General features: G+C 38.4%; 1 protein-coding gene across 3 annotated transcripts; it reads right to left on the bottom strand.

Moving 5' to 3' along the window:
• Nucleotides 1–4,767: 4,767 nt before the first annotated feature.
• On the bottom strand, nucleotides 4,768–14,522 carry myb (MYB proto-oncogene, transcription factor). Of its 3 annotated transcripts, none has more exons than XM_023347204.1 (15): nucleotides 14,401–14,522; nucleotides 12,444–12,561; nucleotides 12,285–12,356; nucleotides 11,748–11,840; nucleotides 10,934–11,154; nucleotides 10,274–10,493; nucleotides 10,103–10,171; nucleotides 9,057–9,161; nucleotides 8,455–8,691; nucleotides 7,849–7,964; nucleotides 7,660–7,762; nucleotides 7,455–7,550; nucleotides 7,053–7,163; nucleotides 6,867–6,950; nucleotides 4,768–6,137 (listed from the first exon to the last, which is right to left on the bottom strand). In XM_023347204.1, exons 1-15 carry the CDS (start codon nucleotides 14,421–14,423, stop codon nucleotides 6,018–6,020), a joined length of 1,788 nt encoding a protein of 595 aa, XP_023202972.1. In that variant the 5' UTR covers nucleotides 14,424–14,522; the 3' UTR covers nucleotides 4,768–6,017. The 3 variants fall into 3 exon arrangements, with proteins under 3 accessions (XP_023202972.1, XP_023202973.1, XP_014324700.1); XM_023347205.1 differs by having other exon boundaries at nucleotides 4,768–6,140; nucleotides 7,065–7,163; XM_014469214.2 differs by having other exon boundaries at nucleotides 4,768–6,140; nucleotides 14,401–14,521.
• Between the last annotated feature and the right edge of the window lie 5,001 nt (nucleotides 14,523–19,523).

Genomic DNA, 19,523 nt, shown 5'->3' with positions numbered 1-19,523 from the left:
ATGGAATTTGAAATGTAGCGAATTTGATCATCATCACCACAGCCAACAAATCAAAACCTTTGGTTCTTCTTTAAATCTGGCACAAAGTTTGAGGAATTTTAGGAGACAAATTTGTGCTTCTTGCTTTTTTACAGCTTGATGCATTTATATTTTTTATTCAAATACGTAGATTACTTTATGCTGCTACATTCTATATGGACTCATAAAGTCATGTGTGCTAGTACTTGTTTATTTGCCAGCAGTCTGGAAAGGAATAAAATGTACTCTCCTTTGTATAATATGTAAAAAAAAGTAAACTAAATTAATGATTTAGTTTTTCCTTTATGTATATACACTTTAAATGGTGTCTTGATGTCCAATTTTTAATGTAGTGGAAATAAAAAAACAACAAAAACCTGATTGTTTCTTTGTTAGCAGTTTTACTGAGTGTTACCTGCGAACCAACCGCAGCCTAAGCAACAGGTGGACCGGCTAATTTGTTATACAAGAACTGATCACTTTTCATAGAATGCATGAAACATTAGACTGTTTCATGCATTCTGTGAAAAGTGCATGTGTGCTGTGAAAAATACAGCACTTATATAGTTAGATTTATATAAGGCAATATTTTACAAAATATTGACCCATTTAGCATTTGTACTGTAAATACATTTACAGTACAAGCAGACCCAAAAGTCAGGTTTCCAGGATTTTAAAAATAAGGAAAGCAAACTAACTGCTGAAGGTTTCTATTCTGCCTCATACACCCTGCGTTACAAATGTTGAAACAATGCCTAAAAATCTCTCTTTTGTTTAATTCTCTAGAAAGTTGCAAATATATTTTGCAATTACTTAACATATCATCAAATGAAGCAGTTCTTGATTGAATTTAGTTCAACTTGAGCGTCTCAAATATTGCAGCACTTAAAATGAGCTGTGACAGCTGTTACATTGACATTGCATTTCTTAAAATACAGACTTAAAAGTATTTCACAATAGACTTGACATTTTTCTATGAAAGATGTCAAATATCTCATATATATTTCAACAACACTAACATGATCACAGGTATTTAAACCATACGTTGAGCAGCTGTACAGAGAGCCAGACATCATTATCCTTACATACAAAACTGCATGATTTTATTTATTTTTTTTTTCCCAAGAAGTGAGCAATTTGGACCTTTGTTTCTCCTCTTATTAAGCATAATTAAGTAAAAAATGAACAGAGGTCAATTTTTAATTTAGCAAAACGATGTATACATCTGACTCTATAAAGAAACCAGAGTCATAAACCTATTTTAGTTTTTTGGGTTATTTTTGTATGGATTATGATTGAGAATTAAGGTGTTGATGGAGAATTACATTTTATGCACTTTTTTAAAAGTCTCACACTCAACAGACGCAACAATCGGATGTCCAGATGTTTTATGTATTTCAATGCAAAGTTTCCAAAAAATCTAATTGATCTTTAATAGAAGATTTCATGAAGATGAAGGGCAAAATTTTCACACAAATTTGCAAGGAATAAAATTACAGAAAGACCAACTGACCATCCATTTTGTTTTTGTTTTTTTTGTTTTTGTTTTGGTCCTTTCATCTGGTTTTTTGTGCTTTGACCTCTGTGTTTTTTTCTCCCCATCTCTGTAACATGGAAGAGCGCATATAGTTATCAGGCTTGCCCAGCCCCCGCCCGGCCCTCCTACCTGACCGCTGCCAGCAGGGAGCGGCTGCCCTCGCCTGAATATCTGCGACCACAACATCAGCCAGGGAATGAAGAAATCAGCCCAGAGTCTGCTCTGCAGGGGCCGGGGCACTAGGGCCCTACCTTGTGAATACATGGCACAAGTGGGGTTTTTTGTGCTCAGGAGCCCGCCATTTCTGCAACATCCGACTATAAATCTATTGTGACACGTAAACTGAATTTATGAGCCAATCTGCTTGCGACAGACATGTTTGATTTGAAAAGGGAAAGGAGGATGGAATGAAAAGCAATAGTAGTGAAAGCGAACTTCTGCTTTGACTTGAGTCCATTTAATTGAGAAACACCTGAACAACTGAAATGTGAGATTACTTTCTGCCACTGGTGACCTGTGGCCAAGTTCACAACGTTTTGCATCATCATTCGAACCTTTTCGAAAAGTGACCGTTATAAGGTGCTGTTAGTATAACACAAATCTTGAATTGTCTTAAGCTTTTATTGCATTACATGGAGTAATCATCTGCGAGGTGTAAGCTTCTTTTCCACAAGTTATCTTTGAAAAACATTTCCCAATCCACTATATTGTTAGTGGACTGTTATAAACATATAATTTTACATTGTTTTTGTCAATACACCACCATCTTCTCAACACACTCTCACACACAGAGGCAGCTGTCAGCTCAGAGAGTGGAAGCAGGTGTTTGTGAATCTCATGAGGTTTGGGGTCTTTTTTGAGTGAGGGGGGTGAAGCAGAAGATGGTGAAATTCCCAATGTGAAAGTCTGCTTCTTGCTCTTTCCTCTTACTATAACACACACACGCCCGCCCGCACGCGCATGCCGACACACACACCCAGTCAGACACAAAACCACATTCAGTGACAGAAGATTTCAAAGCTATCAAGTTGAGCCAAAACTGATCCAACTTAACTTATAGTGCCCTAGAGTACCTTGTGAAACTCTTACACATTTTGTCACATATGAACCACAAATTTTAATATGGTTCAGTCAGATTTTTTGTGATAGATCAGTATAAAGAATAGCAGCAGAAGAGAATAAAGTGTTGAAATAAAGTCATAAGAACACACAAACCTGTAGAAGAAAATAATTTTGCCAGATGAAGGTTAAATTGAACTTTTTTGACCCACATGCAAAACGTTGTGTGGCAGAAAACTTTAACTCTGAAACATGGCAGTTTGGATATGCATTTTTTTCACAAGAGAAAGAAAGCTGGTCAGACCTGATGTGAAGATAGAACTAATGCATAAAAATGTCTTCGAAAAAAACAAAACATTGAACTGGGGCAAAGGTTTAATTTTTCAGCAGGACAACACCCAGAAACATACAGCCAGAGCTAAAATGAAATGGGCAAAAAGATACGTACAAGAGTTAAATGGCCCAGTAGGACTTAAGAAAAAAAATCAAAAACTGTAGCAATTCTCAAAAATTGATGTTCAGATTATCTCTAACTAATCTCACTAAGATTGATCTGCTATGGAGAAAAAAAACTAAACAAACAAAAGAAAAAAAACAATGAAATTTTCAGTCAGATGACCAAAGCTGGCAGAGGCTTTGGCTGCAAAAGTTTTGCCGCTGTAATTTCAGTAAAAAGTAGTTCTTGAAGGTATTGACTTGAAAGAAACATACAAAAATGAACAATGTCTGAGGTCTCATGGAGTGCAAAGGGAATCCTAAAGATATATTTTTCTGTCTCTGTGGTGGAATCAGTCGTCTGCTATGGTGTGGTCTGCTGGAGCAGAAGCTTATCAACAAAGTAAACAGTTAGATGACTTCATAGGGAAAGCCAGCTCTGTCATAATATGTATGTTCCTTCGACTCAGTGCAAGTAGTGGGAGAAAAGAGAACTTTAACAAAAGAGAAAATCTTTAGTTAAAGTTTGATCCCGGTGTAGAACTGGAGGCTCTTTAGTGGCTGGCTGCTACATCCCAAATACACAAAGTAGCATCATTATAGGTTGTTCCTCCCAGTATCTGTAAGCCTGCATAACCACCACAGCTCCCAAATAACCTAATAATGTTTACAACGCTAATGTTATTTGCACAGGTTTACATATTCTTGGTCATAATCTGTCTTTGCACAAATATTCAAATGCATAGTTTGAACATTTTGTATATTATCTTAGTACGCTTAGGGTATGGATGAGCTCTTACCATGTATTTTTGATATTACTGTATGTAAGTTTGTCAGTTCTGATCGACAGATAAATGTCAACAATGATTATTACACTCATGATAAAACTATTTTGTCTGGTGCCTGCCTTAAATATCACAGTTCCTGCCAAAAGTGTCCGTCTTCATGAACGTCATTTCTGTTTATGTGTCCCTCTGAGAGTTCAGCTCGAGATAGGAATCTATATTTGAGGGCAGCGTGGTGGATCAGGGCGAGGTGGGTGTGCAGATGGCTGGAGGGAGCGCGGAGGGGAGGGGGTGTAAATATAGCTACTGGACTGAGTCAGGGCCCCTTAGGTTACTAGCCCTCACAGGAAGGACAGTCTCCTCAAGAGACTGAATGTGGAACTCATAGGTTTGAGCATGTGTGTTTTATACTTTTTCACATTTCTTATGGTCATGGCCACACGTGTCAGCGGCCTCTATGTGAGGGAGATGAGAATATGCTAAACATCTGCTTTTGCACACATGCGGTGTCCTCTTATCCTCATTTAAAAAAAAAAAATGCAACGGTTGAGAATATTTGCCTATTTTCTGCTTGATAAACGGTCCAACCTATTAGTGAACAGTAGAAGGAAGAAAAAGTTTTATGATATGCACTACACGGTTTTATGACAACAAACCTTTGTATCGACAAGACCGAATGAAGGAAAAGGTGGAGAAGGTATTTGAATACTACAAAGCTGACAGAAATTTGAATACTACGGATCAGGTCGCACTTTAGAAACACAAGATCAGGAATCATTCATTTACTACAGAGAGATGACTTTAGACAATTATGAGACTTTTACAATATTTCCCAATGTAGACATTTGGAAATACTGTTGTCTCTGAATTGTTTTTTTTTTACTAATGTATAACTTCAAATGTCCACACAAATAACAGTCAATAACACAAATATTTAATAAAAACAGCACACTTTATTTGCTTGGCGGTATACAAAAGTATAAAAACATGAAAACTTGGCATCTATAAATGCTTTCATAAAAAAGTCCAAAGCTAGTATCAAAAAAGGCATAAGTATAAAAAAAAACATCTGTTAAGTGTTTGACAAAGGCTACCTTGAATCTCTGAATGAAAACAAATGCTGATGAAGTACACTTTACAAAAACAATACAAAACTATCAAAAGTTTTCTTTTTAACTGATACAAAAGTTTCAAGAGGGCTTTTGTTTGTAGTAGGATATAAAAACATCAGTGTTTAATTCTTTCATTTTACAGAAAGTCAAGAGCAGCTTGGTTTTTACTCTTACTCGGTGAAGCTCATTTCAGATTTTGAAATGCATAGTGTAGTCTCTATTTATCTCTTTCCATAAACATATTCATTTGTTCATACATTTGTCCCAATGTAAAAGCCAGAAATGCATCGTAATTTGAAATGAAAACATATTTCTTGGTGAAATAAAGATCCAAATGTGGTAATACTACAGTTGGCCAGATTTACGTAAGAACAAACGTAACAGTTCTTAAGTGTTTATATGACCAAACACTTGAAATTTTCAGCAGAACCACATACCCTTTAGAAAAAATTAAATAATTTCAAGAGTAAAATTCAAAGGTCAGTTTGGAAATTCTTATTATGCCTTTTGGATGTATGATAATGCTAACAGGGCTTAAATACTTAGAATTACAACACTGCTCAATTGGTGGATTGTAAAACAATTACATAGTCATAATCCGGAACAAAAAAAAAACAAACAGGAACAAACAAACAAATAAATTAACTTGTTCTTTATATTAATATCAAAATTTGTAACCAATAATACAGCCCAACGCAAACCTTTTCCCATTTATAATACAACAATTATAAAAACATAAAGCAGACAAAAAAGGATGGACAATTTATATATATCTATATCTGTATATAGATATAGATATATATATACTGTAGATATATATATATATATAAAAACAAAACTCAAATTCTACTTAAACGGTAAAAAAAAATAAAAAACGTGTTTAGTCTTTGGTTGGTTGAAATCCAACAAGTTTGAGTGTAAAAACACAAATGGCATAAAAGCCTCTCCCAACTGTTGTACCACAACAAATATTTTAAAAACCTGCGAAGCTGAGTCCAACGCAGGGAGTGTTGACGTTTACAGATCAGCGTTGCCCCCCGCTCTCTTTTGTATTGTGCCTCTCTCCATTGTCTACATCACCAGTGTCCTTGTGGGATAAGTGTTGATGTACTTGTGGTTCTGCTCAGAGGCCAAAATGTGTTCCTCTGTCTTCCCACAGGTAGCTGGTTCCCAAGAACTGAGCTGCTGCTGCTGCTGTGGAAGAGAAGGAAAAAATGACACTGATGAGTATCTTTATATGAACTCATATTCATATTTTTTGTGCTTACATTATTTATTATGAATGAGTTAAATGTGTGCATGCAGAAGTTATAATAGAATAATTTCGTTTTCAGACATTATTCTGTTGTGGTTCAACCGTGAAATGTTTAGAAGAGACTGATTAATAAAACTTGATATGTTCCTTATTTGTCACAAATAAACAAATTTACAAAATCATTGCATAGACAGAGGTCAAAAAAACAAACATAGCTTTGTAGGCAACATGTTAAAGATGCGCCGATCAGGCGTTTTCTCAGCAATACCAATGTTCGTTTTTCTCATCGGTCTTGATAGATTCAAAATTTTGTTCTGAACACTTCAACATATAAAAAAAGAAATATGCTGCAGGTGCTTTAACAGCAGTTCTGTTATCCAACTCAAATACAAAGGATTGTCCCCATCTTTCCAATTTTCAAAAAAGCGCTTTAGTACATAATGTTACTCGATGTGTTTATAAACTTAAAAGTTAAGGAGTTCTAAGTTTTCATCCACTTAATCAATAGGAAAACTCTGAAAACAAATTTTTCAGAGTGCAGCCAGTAACGCAGACTTGATTTTTATTACTTCATGGTTGTACCGAAACAGTTTTTGTGCATAATAAATTCTCTATTTTATTTAAGAAAGTGCAATTTATTTACTAGATGAGCTTAATTTACATACCTGTAGTGGGCTGTTCATGTCTCTGTGAGGAAGATGGTAGGGCTTGTGTCCATCCTCACTTAGTAATGAGCTAGTAAGTAGATCCTGACAAAAAGTTAAGAAACAAAATAAGTATGAAAATTCTTATGAGGTTACAGATAACATTTGAGTAATCAAAGTTGCAAGGTTTCAGTGTCGTAAACTCACATGTGGACTTACAGGTACTTCCTGTGCGGAGGTGTTGGGGGAGAAAAGCTGTGTGTTGAGTTCTTGTCCCTCCCACTGCATGCAGGGGCTCCTCTCACACGGGGATTCCACCTTAGCACCGAAACACATCCATGTCATACAGCGCACATGATCATACAACCACAAAACAATGCAACCGACGTGCTGATCACAAATGCTTGCAAGCAGGAAAACAGACTTCATGCAAACTGTTTGCACATATTTGCATTAAAGATAACAGGAGAAAACCAAAATAAAACTTTTGACAAGTTTTCAAAACATACACACTTAACCTTCTATATTTGTCTTTATTGCGTGAAGATTATTGCATTTATTTTTGTTGTTGTTGCAGGAGTGTACGTCATTAGGATGTGTGGAAAGTACCTCTTGTTTTATCTTCTTAAGTGGAGGCTGGTCAATGGCACACTCCATGGGTTCTTGTTTGATAGACTCAACCATTTGCTGCTCCAAAGTTGGACTCTACAATAAAAAAGACCACTATGTCAATAAATCTTTTCGTTCAAAACAAGCTTGTGCAAAAGTACTTAAAGTGACAGGAATTCACACACTGGTTTTATTTTCCCCTCACCTGTAGTTTGAGAGATCCGTGAAGGCCCAAAGTTGATCTGAAAGGAGTGGGTGTACGAGGGTTCGACTCCAGGATCGATCGACGGATGTTTGGAGTCCGGAATCTGAGAAGGAAAACATAAACAGTGATTGAAAAGAGACGCATGGTCAAATCTGTACATTAAAATGATAAAAGTTCAACTGTACTTACATTTCATTCTCTTTCTGTGGCCTAATAGAGTGGTCGATAAGAGGCTTGGTGTCTACAGCCATGCTCATTCGCAGACTGTCATCGGAGTGTTCTGGACTCATAGATTGACTGAGAAACTGCGAAACAGACGAGAGAAAACGAGTTAGTCAAAGTCTTAAAACAGATTGTCCTTGAGGGTGGAAAGAACTTGGATTAAAAAATCTAAGGAAAAAAAAAAGAGTGGTGACACTACTGGAGTCGGATCAAGGTGAGAAACACTAGATCTAAATGATTCGTGCTGTTGTGGGAAGACAGGTTGGTGATTAGACGGATTCTGATCACTTTCAACTATTTTAACTACCTGCGAGGGAGAAAAGGGAAGATATCTGACTGGTAAGGACTTTGGAGTTGAGCAGATGACCCTGCCTGTTTCCAGATCCAAGAAGCGACTGGTAGTGCCTTCGCCCTCTAAGGGGAGGCTCTGGAAATAGGGCAGTGAAATATGGGTCAAGACCCAAGACTAAGAAAATCTTCACAGCAAATTCTCACGCCTTGCCTTTCCTATGGAAACAGTTCTATGCAGGAACATGTACTGTATGTTTCTTTAATGGTAATGCAGAAACTTACGGAATCAATGACGGATTCCATGAAGTCAGGGATTGCGTTTGTGAATGTCGGGCTGCTGTGATGGCTGCCGGCGGTGCTGCTGGCCCGTGTTGCTGAGGCACTTTCTTCAGGTAGGCAGCTCTGGTCAAGAGGCAGTGCCGGGGCAGCGGTCTGGAAGTGTGATAAAGACGTGGCAGCACCATCCAAACTGCTGGTCAAAGAGCTCTGGGTGGCCCAAGACGGAAAACTCAAATTCATCTGGAGAAGTGGAAAAAAAAAAAAAAAAAAATGTGATGTTGAGGGGCAAAAATGCATGGAAATCAAATGTGAATAAGTGCTTAACAAATAACACAAAAAAAGAGAAGAAGAAAGGGAACTTTAAATTAAAAAGCAACAGAAGTGTTGAGCAGACGAAAGTTGCACAAGGGGTCACACACACAGTAGAGAAATAGTGATAAGGTCCTGTTTCATCACTTTTGCAGAAACAAACCCCCCAGATGTTTCCTCCTCCTTATTCACGCAAATACACACGTCCGACCACTGTCCTCAAAGACAGGGTCAAAAATACACACGCATAAATTGTGCTGTCACAATTTCACACCCAGACAAACGTCTTGACTTACTGATAGGGATGGCTGGATTTTCAGCTCATTCTCTGTCGCCATGAGCAGCCGTTCGATCTCTTTTACTCTCTGCTCTTTCTCAGGATCCTCGTCACCATAGTGTCTCTAGAAAGAAGTTGGCATTGGGGGAACAAATTAGAACATTCCTATATTTGCTTCCCAGATTGCAGTGATAGCAAGTGAACACGCAGGTGGCATGTGTAAGTTACAAATTCCCAGGTCTTTTGCTAATGTGGAAATGTGACAAATACGCATCGGACACCGATGAAGTGATGCAGATGTTTTTTTTAATGAGACATACACAGCAGCAGGGGGTTAATTTGATATTATTTTCTTCACATTTTAATTAGAAGAACAACAAAAACACGTTATTAAAACAGTTTTTTATATTATTAGACAATATAGCACTATTTTAATGTAAAAAAAAACATGACCTAATTTTACTAGTATAATTGTTGTGTTTAATTGGATAACATGTGACAAAATATTTGGGTGAATATTTAGTGAATTTGGATTCACTTGGGTTCTATATTATTTGATACTATTAAAGTGGACTAGTTTGTCTTGGAGTGTATTACCTCCGATAAAATAGGTGTTTTATAAATGAAATTAATTGAATCAAATTGAAGTGAACTGCAGGAGGACTTGCAGATAAACGTGGGCTGGTTTAAAGGAGTCAAAGTTTCAAAACGGCTAAATTTTACACCTTAATGTCCTTTTAATGAGAAAAGTTCTGGAGCGACTTGTGTCTTCTCCGGCCTTATGGACCACAGACTAGAACAGCTGTGTTGCTGGGCACTGCCAGTCGACTGGCTGAAAGAGGACTCTTACACTTTTCGGCTATTAAGGCAAACTTTTTACAGATTTAGATTAATTAGACACTTAAAACAATTTCAGAGATTATTATTATTATTTTTTATCTTTATATAAAACCGTAAATTTTATCTTATACAGGCAACTTAATGAGAAAATGACCACCATACGACTGACATGTTGCTTAAAGATATTAATGAAAATTGTTATCATAGGTTGTTTAAAGTTCTTACTTGTATAGCAGCAGTCCCATGCTGGGGAATGTTCAGGATGTTTAAATGCAGAGCCATCGGAAATGGCAGCTGTTGAATCAAGCAAAGACATTATGTTATTATTTTATTTCAGGACGTTGCTTTTTTTTTTTGGCCGTTTTATATTTGCTCCAAAATTTGAAGTTGACTTACTCTGTGTGTTTCAGATATGTAGTTGTAGGTCACAGGAGGCAGCTGTGCGTGGCTCGGTGAGTGGTAGGGGAAGCTCATGACGTGATTGGTGGTCTTGGTGTAGGCATGGTTCATGGACAGTGAGGAGTTGCTGTTCTTCGATGTGCTCTGAAGGTAGCCCTCTTGTTCAACCTTTCGCCTCATGGTGGAGTTCCAGTGGTTCTTTATGGCGTTGTCAGTCCTGCATGTTGCAAGGAAAACATGGATTAAATGAGCGATGTTTTATTTAACACACCCATGACCTACTGAGACCCGTGTCCGAAAGTTGTGCTCCAGACATATTATCAACACAGACACATGCAGGCTGACACAGATAAACAAAGTCTCAGTCAAACACACAAGCCCATGCGTGTAGTTGATAAAGTTATCAGAACACAGCAATTACAATAATCTTAGAGCTATCTCTTTATCTGTTGATATTCTTTTCTACACATTTGTTTCAATAAAAGTCAACCTACCCTACAGTAAATGCCTATTTCTCATTTTGCTTTGCCTTCTCAAATGTCCTATTTCGGCCTCCTAACCGCAGCGTTGCGCAGCTAACCAGCAAGGGCTCCGTGATTCATCCAGCTTCTCTTTTTCCTCCCACTCCCCCAAAGCCTTCTTCATTTTCCGCCTCACCTGCCAGGAAGCAGCTTGGCGATTTCTGCCCAGCGGTTTCCCAGCTTCTCGTGAGCTTGGTAGATAATTCTGTCCTCCTCCTCGGTCCACGAGGTCTTCTTGACCTCTGGGTTCAGGTGGTTGTGCCAGCGCTCGCGGCACTGCTTGCCGATGCGTCCCTTCAGGTGCTTGGCGATCACCGACCAGCGCTTTGCTCCGTACTTCTGGACCAGCTCGATCACCTTTGGTGTTTAAGGGAGAAACAAAAAGTGCAAAGCCAACAAGAGGAGGAGGAACAACGTGAAAAGGAAGTCAATAGTAGAGGATGGGCATGGGGGAAGAGGAAGGATGGAGTAATCACAGGGAACAGAGGGAGAAGTAAAGGTAAAGATATGATAGGCAGAGGAAGGAAGAAAACACAAAAAAGAGAAATTACTTTAACTCTTTGAAAGTTGCACATAATTCATGGTTTCTATTTAACCAGTGGAGGTGACTCGGAGCACCTGCTGGTGAGCAGTGAGGGATTTTCCAGTGGAACTTTAGCTTGTCTGCTAATAATCACAGTGACAGCATGTGGGTGGAAATATAACTCCTTTGAGTTAGCTCAATGCATACATGCCACTGATTAAGACCAACCAAGTTATATGTTGTGTAATTACACCTTTAAAATGTGCAACAGCAGATGGCTGAATTGCTTCAGAGTTGTTGCTATAACCACTCAGGAACATAAAGTAATTGTTTTTGATTCTTACACTGCGTTTCCTGTGAGTCAAAACTGTTACTTCAAATAGACCTTAAAGCTAAATATGGATCATAAAATGTGGTGTTTTCTTACCCTCTGGTCCTCTTCTTTGGTCCAGGGCCCCTTAATCAGTTCTGGGTTGAGAACCTTCTGCCATCGGTGTTGGCACTGCACATCTGTACGATTCTGGGAATATGGGGAGAAAATGCCAACTTCATTTTGCTGTTGCAATAGAGTAACTTGCACATGTTAATCAAATCAAGCCAAGTATTAAAGAAAAAATTTGTTTTACCAACACTCAACTAAAATGAGTCAAAAATCATTCAGACTTTTTACAATAAAAGCTTTAATTGATCTAATTACAGCCCTTGAATTAGATAAATGGGAGAGCGTCGGCATGACTGGATTTTCCTTAGACGTATTGAGGACATAGTAATACAGCGTGCCCCTGCCCCACTTGTTGCTGATAACTGGTAACCAGTTCGGTGAAAATCATTGTAGTAATTGTAATAGTATTTTTACCCAAGGTTAAGACCGATCCATGCTGACCCTTCTTAATTAGACGTCTTTTGTTTAAATATTTTACCTGTGCATGCCCTCTATCGCCCTGCATCCCAATTTATAACTTACAGCTAATAGACTTGCAATTAGTTTCCAATCTTCTGATCCGTGAAGTTCAACCAGTTTCTTCAGCTTCTCATCCTGAATAAAAGACAAAATATGATTGTCACTGCAATAATCAGACATTAGTTTGTCTAAAGATAGGAATTTTAAACTTTTTTTGCATACCTCTTCTCGAGTCCAGCGCGTTTTTCCAAGGTGGCGTTTCCCTACTTTGGCGAGAGTCCCGTCATAGTCATGTTCGTACATATCTGTCTCCTCCTCATCTTCCTCGCTACTGTAAACACTGTGAATGTACACACACACAAAAAAACTTATTTTTCAACCCAGTTTAATCAGTGTAAAAAGCTTTAGTGTAAGAAATTAAATTAGGCAAATACTGGAAGAATGAACATGCCTCTCTCTAATCATCACGTTGGAGAGTTAATAAAAAGAAAAAGGAAAACCCAGTCTGTATTCATCAGGTGTCAAAAACAGAGAACCAGTCATTCTTGAAGGTTTAGGTGCAGGCTTTGAGCCAAGACACTCACAAGCAAAGAAAGAAAAAAAAAGAAAGAGGGAAGAACAGCAAGCTGAACAGAGGGAGGGATAAAGGGAGGGAATGAGAAACAGAGAAGGATGAACAGGTTCCAGTGTTTTTGGTTTCCACAGATACTGGGATTGGCATGTGTGATCATCATTTTGTGACCCCAACATGTTCAGACCTGCGCGGCATTGTACATCACAGTCTTGCACGCATGCACACACACACACACACACACACGCGCACACGCCCACACACACTCACAAGGAACTGGTTAGCCAATCAAATTGATGAACAATGTTAACGTGGAAGTCAGGTAGGGTGCTTGGAAAAGAGCAACAGGTGAACAGACATCCCACTGTGTGTGTGCGTGTGTGCGTGTGTGTGTGTGTGTGTGAGAGAGAGAGGGGTATTTATTGTGCATTATCTTCCTCATTCCACTTCTTTTTTCATAATGTATAAGGTGTGACTGAATGATCAACAGCATTAACATTATTGAAAAGTACACAAATTAACCCTAATGATTAACTACAGTTTATGATTTTGTTTGTTTGAAGCAATAAATACAAACTGCTGTTTCATTAAAGAGCATTGCATAATATAGCTAGTTGACAATTCACAATAGAATAAGCAAAGCTGACTACAGTTTGTGTAAAAAATAAAAATGAAAAAAATATCGATCTTTGCAATTCCGTTTAAATTAAACTATGCAGCTTTCACGTTAATATTCTAAACCCAAGAGCTTTGTAAAACAGAACAAAAACTCTCCATATGCAAGTGTAATATACGTTAATCAGCATAAATATATGGGAAAACTCTATACAGCTATTCAATTCAATATACGGTGAATAATTTAACTGAAAATAGGATAGGGTAATACGTGAAAAACGTAGCGCAGGTACTGCAGAGGACGCTGTGAAAGGGCAGTTTCCAAAATAGCAGAGTGCGCTCCTCACATTCAGAGATGCTGCACAACACTTGCAAACTGAATCAAGCCGGGTTTAGAAATGCCATCTTATGCAAATACCAATGTAATTTACAGAAAGAAAAACATAAAAACGAAAGTAACAGTTTTCGTAAAACCGCTGGGCACTGGTCAGCAGACCGAGAGGCGCTTAACAATGACTGCTTCAAAACTTCTTTTTTTTAAACTCTACATAAGATCCGAAAGGGGCTTTGCCGTTTAAATATTGACATATTGACAAGCAGGCTGTTTTAATTAAGTGTATTAGGCTATTATTGAGCGCAGCTCCACCGGTGTCCACGCACCATCTCGCTCACAGCGTGGCGTTAACTCGCGAGCGTGTGTGTGTGTCACTGACAGCAGTGAGGAGCGCACATGCCAGATGACCACCACCTGTCATTGGCGCGAGCGCGACAACCTCACCATCAACAAATGCCAAGAAAACACAGAGGCTTTCACACACAAGCCGCACAAAAAGCAGATAATTAACTTTTAAAAAAGCCATGTGAGCGCTGTAGAAAATATGCCGCTTTAAACGCTCCATTTATAACAGCAATAAATGGAGGCGAACAACTTGCATATAACAAGGAAAACTGTGAGTAGAAACGAGAGTTTATAATAGTTTGTCTGCTTTTTACCTGTTTTTCGGCCGCCGAGTCATGGTAAAGTGTAGCCAGCGGCTTGCAGCAGGTTGCGCCGAGCGAGTACTTTCGCTATCTACGCCGTGTTTGTTCTCACTGCGATCAGGCAGGCTGACATTAATTTAAACTGCTGCGGACTCGCAGGGGGGCTCCTCCCCTCCCTTTCTCATCCCGGTCAATTTGGCGCTCCTCGGCGCTTTCGCTCCACTGCGCATGATCACAATGCTGTATACTTCACTTGCAGTCAGACTATTTTCCGACTGATTTTAAATACACATAAGACATCCAATTTTATTGTTTTAAAATTTTTTATTTGGCTATGATTAAAAATATATATCTTCACAGTTACGTTTTGTGGTTTAACTTGTAGTTTTAATGCATGAAAAGTAGATATTTTCCACATTTACAAAGTTTTACTGAAGTGCTCACTACGCTACAGCCTTGTTTCAGGCGCTCTCTGAGTTATCAACAGCGCTTAACTTTTTTGTGTGCATTTACTTGCTTCTTCTTTTCCCGTGAAAAAAAAAAACAAAACAAGAGGGGAAGAGAAGTCTTTGGACCAACAAGAATAGGTTTGCACTCCAGGAAAATTAAGTTGAGAATACTTCCAGCGTTCAGCCACCTGCTCAGCGGAGTGCCCCCGCTGGTGTTGTTGCAGATGTTTTCCTGCGATAAAACTCGCAACAAAACCTTGTCTTATCATCCCGCGACAAAACCCGCCTACACAAACAAAGTTAAAGAAATCCAGTAGCACTAAAACTATTTGTGGAAATTTATTGCTCGTGTAATTCATAGCTCTGGCGCTTTCATGTTCGCTGAGCTATTCCTACATTTTCTTTTTGAGTTCTTTTTTCTCAAATATTGCATATGACCCATATAACAATACAGAGCAAGTTCAGCCTGTTTTTCTGCAGCTATTCTCAAGAGGATGAGTAAGAAAATAATGATCTTGCATAACTTGTATTTTTTCCCCCTCTTTTTTTCCAGAGCAAGGCTCGTTTTTTGTTCTGATTATTTTTGTGTTGTTTTTGAATTGTCCATGTGCCAAAACTGTCCTTACTCAAGCATTCATTGCAGGAAGGAGGGGACTTAATGCTTTATTTGTATAAATGTGTCTTCTCATTGTATTAGTTCCTCCATACGCGACCGTATTGTCCTGGTCACTTGTAATTACCATCACCCCAGGACAGCCTATTGTCCCAGGATAAACTATTATAATAGGGGGCGGACAATGGGGTACACACATGCACTTGTACATGTTGCAATGGATAGAAAGTCTCACTTTTACGTGCAACAAACACTGTACTTATAATAAACTCAGTCAAATTATTACACCAAGTTATTACTTACAAATTAAAAGCATAAAATGTGCTTGCTAATCCAGAGTTGCTCTCTCAAGGTTTGGCTCAGATTTTTATTTCCAATGATTATCATCACCGATCCATGATGTAATGCATCACTGTTGCTTAGATGCAATTACTTCTAGGCTTCAATTCCTACGCACACCTGTGTGCACATGCATTACCACCTGTGCCTCGAGGAGGTGGTATTTCTATTCCATTCAAATTCCTTATTACATAGCAGGAATGTCAGATCGCAATGCAAGATTCCCCACATATAAAAGAAAGTGGGTCTGATAAAGTGGTTCAGCACGTAAGGTCAACATTTGTTAAATCCCACTTTTATCAACTTTTAATCCTGTTTTTAATTGACTCCCGTGACTAGCTCTATAAATTTGAACAAACCCCCATATTCATATAATACTACTTTTCCCTCGAGGGTAATATTTTCAAACTGCACATAGTTATCTGAAACCAAATTGAGACAAGAGAACGAGGCTATGCAAATTGCCTGTAGTAGGTCAAACAGGAAGTCCTCAGACCTATTGAAGGTTCAGCCTGGGTCATTTGCATGGGCGCGATTGGACAGGTTGATGGCAGGCATTATAATGGCTGACCACTTTGCAAAGCCATGTGTGCACAGGTTGGCTCATTTGAATGATTTTAATGACAGCTCCTTGCCTTGATATCATCCCATCTAGCTTTCAAATCCAGGGCTGGGACAGCAAAACATACTCATTGTTGGTTGTGCCATAGTCTGCTTACCTGTATGTGTATGTGAACTAGAGCACTGAAAAAAGGCGCATTCCAAGTCAACCAGTTGGTAGATGTGATTGTGTGTAGTTGTGAGGTTAAAAATATAAACTTTTGGTCTGATAACTGTTGATGAAAGAATAATCATAGATTAGATGTTTATTAGTTCTCAGCAGTTTACATTATTCCCACTATTTTTAGGACAAGTAGCTTTTTGCAAAAACATAATGCATACAAATATCATAACATTAATTGTTTACAGTGCCTTCCAAAGTGATCATAACCTCTAAATTTTGTCACATTTTGTCATGTTATTACCACAAACTACAATGTACTGTGTCAGGATTTTAGATGACAGACCAGCAATCCAGTTCAAAAACAGGAAATGAAAGGAAAGTAGTCCACTGTTTTCAAATTTTGTCCAAAAAACCTGAAAACAACTGTGTGCATTTTTATGTGGGTTTATTTATCCCACATAAACCAGTTTCATCCCTGTGCCTATAGTAAAAATCCCTATCCCCATAGCATTATGCTACCACCACCATGTTTTATAATGATAATGGTGTGTTCAGGAAGATATCAAGCGCAAGCATTTTTCATGCAGATCAAAAAGTTGAATTTAGGTCTTAGCCCATAAATCACCTTCTTTCATGTGTTTGCCGTGTTCCATAATTGGCCTGTAGCAAACTGTGAATACTACTTGGCTTTCTTCTTGCAACTTTTTCAAAAACATCAGCTACTGTGGAGACCATGACCAAGATTTCTATATACTAACAGAGTGTCTTCCCTGAGCTGTTGCTCTCTGCAGGTCCTTCCGAGACACTATGGCTACTTTTCTAGTTTACTTCACTTGGCTGGCCAGTCGGTTTAGGTGGGCAGCTATCTCCTGGCAGATTTGCAAAACTTTCATCTTCTTTCAATGTATGGCTGTACACCCAGAGCTCCTTTTCATTTTCAAAGTTTGCAGTATTGTTTTACAACAACGCTTTAAACTTCTACACAATTTTACTCCTCACCGTTTTGGTGAAGTCTTCACAAAACATGAAAATGTTTAAAGCTTACGAGTATTTTTTTCAAAGTACATACGAATGATTATGTATTTAACTCTATTACTTGCAACCTTGAGTGCCTCATATTTTTTTTCCTTCATTGAATAGTTGTCAGAACCTGACTACCAGTAGAGCTTGTTTTGCATTTTCCTTTGGGTGAGTTCCTGTCAAAGACTTCCCATAATGCCTGCTGCCCCTAGCAAATTATGTAAAACATTATCTCATATCCAGTGCCAGCTCTTTAGACAGACTTTACCCCTCACCCACTGCATGCACAGTAGCTTTGTTTTCTGCTAGTGCAACAGGATTAATGCATGTTAAAATTTACATCCTGTTGTGGACAGATTTGCATTTTCTTCTGCTTTCACCTGATTCTGTTGATAATAATTGTACCCCTAAAAAATACCTATAAAATTCATAGGAAAATAAAATTGTAGGTGTGCCACATAAACAACCAGCTTAGAAACATTTCTACAAGTTAAACAATACGTACACTGGAATATGCCACTGATCCGCTCATTCTTCTAGCAATCTGTTGTTCCATCTGTTTAATCCAGTTCATCATCGCATTATTGTTTTTCAGGAATTCTTCTTCTCCTACCACTGATTCATTGTTATGCCTTTCCCTGAACTCTGTGGCCACGTCTGCAGCACAGATTTGACCAGATACCGTTTCAGAACTGTTCAAAGGGAAACAAGTGTTCAGATGAATGTAGGTGTGAAAAATCACACCTCTGCCTCGTTGCAGCGCATGGCTTACAAAATCATTGCATGTTTTTGTTGATCATCCTATAAGAGACTTCAAAATGATCCCAAAAACATTTAAATAAAATGGACATATCTTTCATCCTGCCTTATGCTTTTTGTTGCATTTTGTTTGCTCAATTATGATTTTTACAGCACAACTTGAGATTAAAGCTACAAACAGCTCTGTAAATTCAGTATTTGTATTTTTTATATATATAGAAATATGTTCCATATCCTATGAAGTTCTCTTTCATGCAGTTGGTGTTTTGAAATGACCCAGAAACATTTTGCTTATGCACAAGGAAGACTTCTCCCCATGTCACCTGTGTGACCCTGTAAAGTGAGCAAGGCTTGTGTCTGTTTTAATTGTATGCATGTGCTCCATATGTGCAAGAGCAGTTGTTTATTTTCACATGTAGATGTGCAACTTCAAAAGAGCAGGAAGTGGAATTTTGAGAGGGGAAACCTCCACCCACCCAGAGGGTGATCACGCACGTCACGCACGCGCACATGCTCTCTTTACCAAAGGTGAACTGTGCACAACGCATAGTAAACACCTCAGCCAGCGGCCTCTCTTGATATGAATGATCCTTGATATGAAGATAATAGTTACCTCCTGGTGAACTAAGTCGGTCAAATGTGCCGTTTGTCAAGCTGCCATCTGAACCTTTCAGACAAAAGCTGTAGATTGTGAGGTTAGTCACAATTATCTCACTAAAAGCCTGTCTTCTTTTCTTTGTGCTCTATTTTTAGTTTAGGGAGACACGCCAAGCTTCATATTCCATATCACAGTGCAGATGTGCAGGAGCATATCTCACCTGCAGCACTGATCATATCATGTTATTCTATGACGTTTTCTACTTCATTTATCCCCACATGTAAGCTACTGCAGATAAATACATGTTAATTTCTCTAATTACACATCCATCTCTGTTTCAATAAATTGTGACTGTGAAATGCTAGTGCCAGAACAAGTGTATGCAAATATCTTATTATATTATCAACCCATTTTCTTCCTTTTGTGGTAAGCAGGCTTTATGTTTCTTGTAATGCAAAGATAGCTGAAAAAAAATGATGTCACTCTGGGTTGTTTGTGTACAAGGTGTAGAGTGAGCTCAGATGGGCTGGTCTCTAACTAGAGGGCATAACCCTTGACAAAATGGTTGAGACATTCACACCCCCAAATCATAGTGGCTTAATAAGAGTGTTGCATGCAGGTGGTGTTTCTCAA

The sequence above is a fragment of the Xiphophorus maculatus genome, chromosome 15, assembly GCF_002775205.1.
Source record: "Xiphophorus maculatus strain JP 163 A chromosome 15, X_maculatus-5.0-male, whole genome shotgun sequence".
Classification (NCBI taxonomy): domain Eukaryota; kingdom Metazoa; phylum Chordata; class Actinopteri; order Cyprinodontiformes; family Poeciliidae; genus Xiphophorus; species Xiphophorus maculatus.
Note: the sequence above shows the minus strand (reverse complement) of the source record. Positions and strands in the feature narration are given on the sequence as shown.